This window comes from Rissa tridactyla, chromosome 26, assembly GCF_028500815.1.
Source record: "Rissa tridactyla isolate bRisTri1 chromosome 26, bRisTri1.patW.cur.20221130, whole genome shotgun sequence".
Classification (NCBI taxonomy): Eukaryota; Metazoa; Chordata; class Aves; order Charadriiformes; family Laridae; genus Rissa; species Rissa tridactyla.
The window spans coordinates 1873265-1883797 of record NC_071491.1 but is presented as its reverse complement, the minus strand read 5'-3'; the positions used below and the strand labels follow the sequence as shown (position 1 = coordinate 1883797).

General features: G+C 52.4%; 1 protein-coding gene across 1 annotated transcript; it reads right to left on the bottom strand.

Annotated features, from left to right (window-relative positions):
* Positions 1 to 1127: 1127 nt before the first annotated feature.
* LOC128901551 (olfactory receptor 14A16-like) lies at positions 1128 to 2090 on the bottom strand. Its single transcript, XM_054183622.1, has one exon. The coding sequence runs from the start codon at positions 2064 to 2066 to the stop codon at positions 1128 to 1130; it is 939 nt and encodes a 312-aa protein (XP_054039597.1). The 5' UTR covers positions 2067 to 2090.
* Positions 2091 to 10533: the final 8443 nt, after the last annotated feature.

Sequence of the window (10533 nt, the reverse complement as noted above, 5' to 3'; positions counted from 1 at the left end):
TGGTGACCAGTGACTATTTACCTAATACAATAAATGCATACAACAAATTCATTTTTCAAAGCTCTAGTTGGATTCTGTTGTTATCTCAACCCTTCGAGCCCGACGTTGGGTGCCAAAAAAGGACTGTCGTGGTTTGGCCTCAGACGGCAACAAGGAACTAAGTGCTGCTCGCTCGGGCCTTCCCAATACGGGAAGAATTGGAAGAAAAAAGGCAGAACTTGTGGGTTGAGACAAAGGCAGTTTAACAGAACAGCAAAGGGAACAAGAAAACAACAACAATAACATGCGGACAGAGGAAGGTACAAACACGACTACGGAACCGCCGCTCCCTGACCGGACCCAGGACGCCCCAGCCCGCTCCCCAGCAGCGACTTCCTGGCCCCTCCTCTGGCAGCTCTGCCTGGCCATGGCTCACATGGCATGGAATACCTGTGTCCCTGATGGAGCCCCGGGAGGATTAACCCTGTCCCTGCCAGAACCAGGACAATGACTTGCTTCCTTCTCCAGGAGACCTGGCTCTGCCCCACATGCCCACTGGAGCACGTCCTCACATGGTCACACAGCGCCGCTAACATTGGGGTTTTCCTCTCCTGGGCACTTCCCACACCACTCCAGACCCACCCTGTCCCCGTCCTCTCCTGACCACTCCAGATTCCTTTCCACATGGATTGACATCTGCCATCAGCCCCATCATACCTGTGACAGCCTGAGGAATGTTACTGGGACGTCATGTACCATCTCCACTGCCCCTCTACACCAAGAAGAGAGCCTTCAACTAAGTCTTGGTGTCTAAAATATGCCAGTGCTACTGTGACATTATTTCCCAAAACAAGGTGGAAAGACGCTTGGAAAGTCCAGTTCCTTAGGCTTGTTCGTAGCCAAAACTGTATCAAGCCGACCCAGCCATCAGGCACCACACTCAGGAGATCCCCTTTTATTGCAGAGATGCTCTTAGGGAGGAAAGAGGTGACACATGGTTCTTCAAGGATGAGACACAACAGGAAAGAGCCTGAAGAGAAGTGCTATGATCCCAAGCAATTACCTCTAAGTATGATTATCAGGAAAAAAAAAAAGCAGAAATTTCTCTGAAACGTGATTTGAACACTATGAATGAAAGGGGAAGAAAATTACTGTTGATGGTGCAGGATCCATTGGGTCTGTTTCCTCAGGGCACCCTTGAGCTCCTGGTTCCTCAGGCTGTAGATGAGGGGGTTCACTGCTGGAGGCACCACCGAGTACAGCAGTGACACCACTAGGTCTAGAAATGGAGAGGAGATGGAGGGGGGCTTCAGGTGGGCAAATATGCCAGTGCTGACAAATAAGGAGACCACGGCCAGGTGAGGGAGGCACGTGGAAAAGGCTTTGTGCTGTCCCTGCTGCGAGGGCATCCTCAGCACAGCCCTGAAGATCTGCACATAGGACAGCACAATGAAAACAAAACATGCAAAGACTAAACAGGCACTGAGTAGAATAAGCCCAACTTCCTTGAGGTAGTCTGAGTCTGAGCAGGAGAGCTTGAGGATCTGGGCGATTTCACAAATGAATTGGTTTAGGCCATTGCCTTGGCAGAGAGGTATTGAAAATGTATTAGCTGTGTGCAGGAGAGCATAGAGAAAGCCACTGCCCCAGGCAGCTGCTGCCATGTGGACACAAGCTCTGCTGCCCAGGAGGGACCCATAGCGCAGGGGTTTGCAGATGGCCACGTAGCGGTCATAGACCATGACTGTCAGAAGATAAAACTCTGCTGACATCAAGGTGAGAAATAGAAAGAGCTGTGCAACACATCCAGTGTAAGAGATGGCCCTGGTGTTCCAGAGGGAGTTGGCCATGGCCTTGGGCAGAGTGGTGGAGATGGCACCCAGGTCGAGGAGGGCGAGGTTGAGGAGGAAGAAGTACATGGGGGTGTGGAGGCGGTGGTCACAGGCTACGGCAGTGATGATGAGGCCATTGCCCAGGAGGGCAGCCAGGTAGATGCCCAGGAAGAGGCAGAAGTGCAAGAGCTGCAGCTCCCGCGTGTCTGCGAATGCCAGGAGGAGGAAGTGGGTGATGGAGCTGCCGTTGGACATCGGATCCCTTTGTTCCCGAGGTACTGCCAAAGGAGGAAAGCACACTCACAAGTCAGGACAGCTCTGAGCAAATCTCTTCCCATTGCCTGCCTTCCAAATCCAAACACGGATTCCTGCCGCCCAGCCAACCCCCATTTCTATACTGAGCATGACGTCTGTGGTATGGAATATTCCTATGCCCAGCTTGTCCTGCCTCTGCTCCCTCTCGTTTTCTACGGGAAACTGAAAAAGTCCTTGACTTAACATACACACTACTTAGCAACAACTCAACCAAAATGTCTCATCATCATTAGTCTCATACTAAATCCAAAACACAGCAGCTTCTAGGAGGAAAATGAACTCTCTCCCAGCTGAAACCAGGACAACTCCCAGGTAGCGCTTGCCTTGAGGTGCTTCTGGAAAAGTCCCTGTGAAATGTCTACTCCGTCTGATGGTGCAGCAGAGAATCTCTGATCTTGGGCATGTCCTCCTGCGCTACACAGGAGAGAGATCCCATAGGTTTTGGGCTATGAGAGCTTTAGGAGATCCCTGCAGGAACTGCAGCGGCATTGCCCTGTACCCAGAGACTTACCGTGTCGAGGGCTGTGAAGATTTCTCTCTCTGTGAGCTCTCAGTGTCCTCCCACTCCCAGCTGCCTTTAACCTCTCTCTGCCTGCTCGTCTCCTCTCCCGCTTTGCAGAGGAGCTCTTTGCCATGAGTTTCCTCCATCCCAGGAGCCTGGACCAGTTTAGTGGCAGAGGACCAGCACAAGGCATTTTAACGCCCTCTCTGGTGGTTTTGGTGCTGAGTCCATGAAGCTCAGACACAGGGGAGGCTGATGAAACCTCTCCAGAAGTCAACGTCAGCTGCAAACTCCAAAGTTTCTTGGAGCGTTAATGGGTCCCACTGAGGGCCATTACTGCCAAAGGCTCCTGGGGGCTCGTTCAAGGGAAAACTGGAGGCAGTGAGGGCAGGTAGGCAAAGGCAATGGAGAGGTGTCTCTGATGCTGGCTAATGCTGAATGTGTGAGAGGAAGGCAAAGGGCCAAGCCCTGGCCTCCAGCCCCTGGGAAGGGAGATCCTGCCCCACAAGCACAGCTCAGGGCTCTTCCTGGGGCATTGTGATGGGAGGACGTGCAATGCCAAGGGCAAAAAGACAGAATGACGGCTCCCGGGTGGGGAAGAGGAGGCGCTAAGGCCCTAGTGCTTTAGGGATAAGGTGTCTTCTGGTAGCCTTGGTGGCACAGACAACAGCCACAGCCAAGAGGACAAAGACATAAGCACTGTTGGGGGCTTTCAGCCTTTACCAACTCCCTTGATCGTCTCCACCACAGACTGTGCTATGGTGTCCCACATCTGCTCCTCTTCCCCTGCAGGCTGCAGACAACCCCCTGCTTCCCCGTCTTGCTCTCCCCTCAGCGTCTCACTGCCTTTACTCATCTCTCTCAATCGTCCTTGGCTGTTCCTGAAACACAACGCCTTGGGCTGATCCCGACTCCCTCTGGGTGATCTGTTGCAGCACAGCGCTGTCCTTGCAGTGGCATTTCTTTCTCCTGGTGTCCAGTCTCCACCTCCCAAGCTGCCCTTTGTTGCATTTTTTCTTTCTCCTGCTGTTTCCCACCAAAGAAAAGATCCATTGTCTCTGAAAAAACCCTCAACCAGGTTCAGGCTATTCCAATAGTGCCCAGAGCCTCCCTGCCACTGGGCCAGAGAAGCCCAGGTCCCTCAGCCTCTCCACCAAGCGCACGTGCACTGGGCCCTAAAGGCCATCGTGGCAGACCTCCTCTGGACACTCTCCAGGTCCTCTCCACTTCTCCAAAATGTGGAGCCGCACGCTGGGACACAGCTGTGTGCGTTGGGCCACAGCAGTGCTGAGTCAAAGGGGAAGGTGACTCAAGTTGCCAGGGGAACACATGCTCCTCATCCTGCAGCCCTTAGACAGCCGGCCTTGTTCATAGTGAGCGTGCACCACTGGCTCATGAGGCGTCCCTCAGGGTGCCCAGCCCCGTCTCCGCAGGGTCCCTGCTCAGCACATCAGGTCCCAGCCTGTCCTGCTGCATTGGGGTTATTCTTCCCTGGGATGCAGGACTGGACACTTCTCCTTGAAAGACTTCAAGACATTTCTGTTGGCCAAATCCCAGCATTTCCCCAGCTGCCCCTGGACTCAAGCTCCATTTGGTCAGCTCTTTGTGTGCAGAAGGTCACCCTGATGCTTGTTCCCCAGGGCTTGGTATTGGGGCCAGTTCACTTTAAGATCTTTATCAATGATCTGGACGAGGGGATTGAGTGCACCCTCAGTAAGTTTGCAGACGACACCAAGTTGGGTGGGAGTGTCGAGCTGCTTGACGGCAGGAACACATTGCAGAGCGATCTGGAGAGGCTGGATTGATAGTCGAAGGCCAATGGCATGAGGTTCAAGAAGGCCAAGTGCCGGGTCCTGCACTTGGGTCACACCAACCCCATGCAGCGTTGCAAGCCTGGGGAGGAGTGGCTGGAGAGCTGCCCTGCAGGAAAGAACTTGGGGGTGTTGGTCGACTGCTGGCTGAATATGAGCCAGCAGTGTGCCCAGGTGGCCAAGAAGGCCAACAGCATCCTGGCCTGTATCAGGAACAGTGTGGTGAACAGGAGTAGGGAAGTGATCATCCCCCTGTACTCAGCACTGGTGAGGCCGCACCTCGAGTACTGTGTCCAGTTTTGGGCCCCTCACCACAAAAAAGATATTGAGGTGCTGGAGCAGGTCCAGAGAAGGGCAACGGAGTTGGTGAGGGATCTGGACAATCGTTTTATGTGGAGCAGCTGAGGGAGTTGGAATTGTTTAGCCTGGAGAAAAGGAGGCTGAGGGGAGACTTCTGACTCTCTACGACTCCCAGAAAGGAGGTTGTAGAGAGGTAGGGATCAGTCTCTTCTCCCAAGTAAGAGGGAATTGGACAAGAGGAAAGGGCCTCACGTTGCGTGAGGGGACATTTAGGCAGGATATTAGGAACAATTTTTACACTGAGGGGGTTATTAAGCATTGGAACAGGCTGCCCAGGGAAGCGGTTGAGGCAGCATCCCTGGAGGTATTTAAAAGACGGACAGACATAGTGCTTAGAGCTATGGTTTAGTGATGGTTTTTGTCAGAGTTAGGTTGATGGTTGGAGTAGGTGATCTGAAAGGTCCCTTCCAACTAAGCCAATTCTATGATTCTATTCAGCTTTCATGCCCTTTTCCACTCTTTTCCACCCTCAAGTTCTTCTCTTGGATCATCCTCATCCCCTCCCATACAAAGAGCCAACTCTTTTTCACCGTTTCCTTGTTGGCCCTTCCCTTGGTGTTTCTGAGATGGTGGCAGTGGCACTTTCCACCTTCCTCATGACGTCCTTTACACTAGTAACCCCTTTTCGTACCTCTGCTGTCCTACAGCTACTCAAGTTGTCTTGTTAGAGGAACCACAACTCAGCATGAGCCATCTGCACATGCACTTTAAATGCTGATGTTCTGGAGCTTCAGTGCACAGGGACCTCGAGACACCTGGTGATGTTGCCAACAGAAACCTCCTCAAGTTTTTCAAGGAGAAGGGGCAAAGTGGGAGAGGACAAGGTGAGGAGTGAGTCTGAGGAGCCAGGCCTGGGGACTTTGAGGGATGCCATGTGAGCCTCTGGTAAAGCACCAGTAAGGCCAGCTGCATGTGGGGTGGTGTTAGAAGGACCGTGGCCATCCAGACAAGGGGAGTTATTGTCCCCCTTGACTCAGCACTGGTGTGGCCACATCTGCACTCATAGTATCCCAGAATGGTTTGGGTTTGAAGGGACCTTGAAAGATCATCTTGGCCAATCCCCGTTTTTTAGGGACATCTGCGACTCGATCAGGATGCTCAAAGCCCTGCCCTACCTGACCCTGAACACCTCCAACGATGGGGAATCCACAACTTCTCTGGGCAACCTTTTCCAGTGTCCCACCACCCTCATTGTGAAAAATTTCTTCCCTATGTCTAATCTAAATCCGCCCTCTTTCAGTGTAAAGCCATTGCCCCTTCTCCTGTCGTTACTGGCCCTGATAAAATCTCTCTCTCTCTCTCTTATAAGCCTCCCTCATAGATTAAAAGGCCACAAGAAGGTGTCCTTGGAGCTTTTTGTTTCCAGACTCAACAACTTCAACTCTCTCTGCTTTTCTCCTTAGGAGAAGTCTTCCAGCCCTCCCATGATTGTTGATGATCATTCTCTCGATCTGCTCTAAAAGGTTGTTGTGGTTTAGCCTCAGACGGCAACAAAGAACCACGTGCCGCTCGCTCGCGCCTTCCTAATACAGGAAGAATCGTAAGAAAAGGCAAGACTCTTGGGTTGAGACAAAGGCAGTTTAACAGAACAGCAAAGGGAACAGGCAAACAACAACAACAACACGGATAGGGGAATATACAAACACGATTACGGAACCGCCGCTCCCCCGCCGCTCGCCGGCTGGACCCGGGATGCCCCAGCCCGCTTTTAAGCAGCAACTTCCTGCCCCCTCCCCCGGCAGCTCAGGGTGGGCGTGGCTCACATGGCATGGAATACCAGGAAAAATTAACCCTATCCCCACCGGAACCAGGACACAGGTCCATGTCGTTCTTGTGCTGGGGCCCACAGAACTGGACACAGTGTTCCAGATGAAGTCCTATGAGATTGGAGTAGAGAGGGGGAATCCCTCCCAGCTGCTGGCCACGCTTCTGTAGATGCAGCCCAGGCTATGGTTGGCTTTCTGGGCTGCAAGTGCACATTACCGGCTCTTGTCCAATGTTGCACACACCAGCATCCCCAAGTCCTTCTCTACAGGGTTGGTCTCAATCCATTCATCAGTCCGTCTCTATTGATACTGGGGATTGCCCCGACCCAGGTGCAGGACCTTGCACGTGGCCTTGTTGCACTTCCAGAGGGTCACACGTGTCCCATTTACCAGTGACCAAAACAGCTGAGAGTTCCTTTCCCAAGGTATAGGATCTTGACTATAGTTTTCAGCTGGCATATATCCCTTCAGATCATGAATTCCACCAGGGACTGAACGCTGCAGCCCAGGCTGCCACCAGTCTTGGCCTCTCCAATAAGTATCTCTGAGTTGGTGACAGGACGAGGGAGCTGGGTTTGGGTTTAGGCGTGAGGCATGTGGTGGGGGTTTCAGCTTTGGCGTTGGTGTTCAGGGAAGGGCTACAGATGAGAGCTGCAGGTGAGGGATTAGGGTTAGGGTCCAGGCAAAGGCTTAGGGGGAGCTGCGTCGTGCCGAGTCTGAGGGGCAAGAGTGTGGAAGGCACTCGGCGTGTATGGGCCCTGGTGGTGAGCAGAGGGAAAGCTCATGTGGTGATGACCAAAAGCATCCCCATTGCAACGAGCTGGGGATTAGCACTGGGCCCCTTGGCTTGGCAGGGCACATCCAGGGGGCTACAGCACACAGGATGTCTCTGCCTCCTTTCTTTGTCACCCTGAAATCACTGCCTCTGGTTTTCTGCTCCAACCAGCCCCCAGGGAGGCACGCTTCAATTTCCTGAAGCAGCTTCGTCAGCCACAGCCCTCAGCAGACCCTGCTGAACCTCCAAGGCTCTTTATTCCTGCCAGGGCCCTCCACACTGCGTGACTTTCCCCTGGGAGCTCGTTAACGTGAAGGAACTGTAATGAGTTTATTCTTGCATCTCAATTCACCGTATGGTTGCAAGGGGACTTTGAGGAGAGACTGTCTCCAAGGAAGAGTTTTGCCCGAGTTTGCTGGAGAAGAAAAGTTTTGTTTAACAAGCACATAATGTAACATGGGCCTCTAGGGACATCACTAGAGACATGAGTTGGTGACAAGGCTCTGGGATGGAAATTTGGCCAAGAATAAGGCAAAGTTTACTTAATCTGCCACACTGTCTCTTTAGCCAACTCACTAATGGTGCGTATATTTAGAACTTCCTATCAATCTCTCCAACATATTTCTTTTATATTGGTTGTTTGAGGAAGGTGGAGCTTATTGGAGGCTTGGCCTTGGCGTATAGTGGAGGAATGCATTGGGTTTCTTTAATTCATTGGTATCATTTTTTCCTTCTGGCTGTTCAGATTTAATAAGAATCCCTTGTCTATTTACAGCCAAGTCTCCGGGGGAATCGGGCAGGAATTGGTGCAAAGGAGCTGTGAACATTCAGCTGCAGACTCAGCGCACAAGTCTGATATAGGAAAAGAATGCAAGTCCCAGGCAGCCCCAAGAGAAACGGTGGGGAGGAGGAGGAAGATGAAAGGTCATCATCGTTGGTGACTCCTTCCTGAGGAGAACAGAGGGTCCAATATGCCGGGTAGATCCTCCTCATAGAGGTCTGCCGTCTTCCTGGAGCCCGGGTGAAGGACATCACCAGGAAACTTCCTCGCTTGATACAGTTCTCAGCCTATTACCCATTACTGATCTTTCTTGTAGGTGGAGAGGAAGTTGTGACTCATAGACCAAGAGCAATCAAAGGGGACTTCAGGGCCTTGAGAAGGTTGATGAGGGAATCTGGGACACGGGTTATTTTTTCCTCACTCATTCCAGTTGCAGGCAGTGACATTGGAAGAAACAGACGGATCCAGTCTATTAATCCATGGCTCCATGGCTGGTGTCACCGCCACAATTTCATTTTTGTTGACAATGGGATGGCCTACACAGCACCGGGCAGATCACGGAACAAATCCTCCTCGAAGCTATGCTAAGGCACATGGAGGACAGGGAGGTGATTCGAGAGAGCCAGCATGGCTTCACCAGGGGCAAGTCCTGCCTGACCAACCTGGCGGCTTTCTCCAATGGAGTGACTGCATCGGTGGACAAGGGAAGAGCAATGGATATACTCTGTCTGAACTTCTGCAAGGCCTTTGACATGGTCCCCCACAACATCCTTCTCTCTGAGTTGGAGCCATACGGATTTGATGGGAGGACTGTTCGGTGGATAAGCAACTGGCTGGAGGGTCGCATCCAGAGAGTAGTGGTCAATGGCTCGATGCCCAGATGCAGAGGGGTGAAAAGTGGCGTCCCTCAGGGATCTGTCTTGGGACCAGCGCTATTCGATATCTTCGTGAATGACATAGACAGTGGGATCAATTGAAGCCTCAGCAAGTTTGCCGATGACACCAAGCTGAGTGCTGCAGTTGACAGCCCAGAGGGACAGGATGCCATCCAGAGGAACCTGGACCAGCTGGAGAGGTGCGCCTGAGCAAACCTTATGAAGTTCAAGAAGACCAAGTGCAACGTCCTACACTTGGGTCGGGACAATCCTGGTTATCGATACAGGCTGGGGGATGATGTGATAGAGAGTATCTATCTCTAGTACCTTGCGGAAAAAAGCCTGGGGGGTACTGGTAGATGAAAAGCTGGACATGAGCCAACAATGTGAGCCTGCAGCCCAGAAGGCCAATCGCATCCTGGGCTGCAACAACAGAACTGTGGCCAGCAGATCCAGAGAGGTGATTCTGCCCCTCTCCTCTGCTCTCATGAGACCCCACCTGGAGTAGTGTGTCCAGCTCTGCAGCCCTCAGCACAAGAAGGACATGGACCTGTTGGAGCAGGTCCAGAGGAGGCCACAAAGATGATCTGAGGGCTGGAGCACCTCTCCTACGAAGACAGTCTGATACAGTTAGGCTTGTTCAGCCTGGAGAAGAGAAGGCTATGAGGAGACCTGAGAGCAGCCTTCCAGTACCTGAAGGGGGCCTAGAAGAAAGCGGGGGAGGGGCTGTTTGCAAGGGCATGTAGCCATAGGACAAGGGGCAATGGTTTTAAACTAGAGCAGGGTGGGTTGAGATTAGACATTGGGAAGAAGATATTTACCATGAGGGTGGTGAGACACTGGCCCAGGTTGCCCAGAGAGGGGGTGGAGGCCCCATCCCTGGAGGTGTTCAAGGCCAGGCTTGATGAGGCTCTCAGCAACCTGATCTAGTTGAAGATGTCCCTGCTGACTGCAGGGGGGTGGGACTAGATGGCCTTTAGAGGTCCCTTCCAACCCAACACATTCTATGATTCTGTGATTCTAAACAGACATAAAGGCTAACCAATACAATTGAGATGTATCTCTTTTTGCAAAAAGTAGCGCGTTATTGGTACCAAATGATCTTTGAAACCTCAAAGGCAGGTGTTCCTATATTGGAGGTGGTATTGTAGGGGACAGGTGGTTCATATTGTAGGGAGGGCGCTGCATTAGGAGGAGCGTGGGTCACCCACACCAGGGGAGCTGTCATCCCACTCCACTGAAACCTGGAGTGGCCACCTCGGGGCTCGTGTGCCCCTCACTGGGGCTTCCTGTTCTAGACAAGTGGGGAGGAATGGAGAGTGTCCAGAGAAGCTCTGCCAATATGGGATTCATGGCCTCAAGCACACGCCCCGTGAGGGGAGGCTGAGGGTCCTGGTCTCCTTCAGCCTGGTGAAGTGGGGGCTCAGAGCATCACAGTCATAACCTGTAACTGCTTGAAGGGTGGTTTCAGAGATGCCGTAGCTTTTCTTCATGGTGGAAAAAAAAGCAGGAGAAAGGAAGGATGCCACAAAGTTTG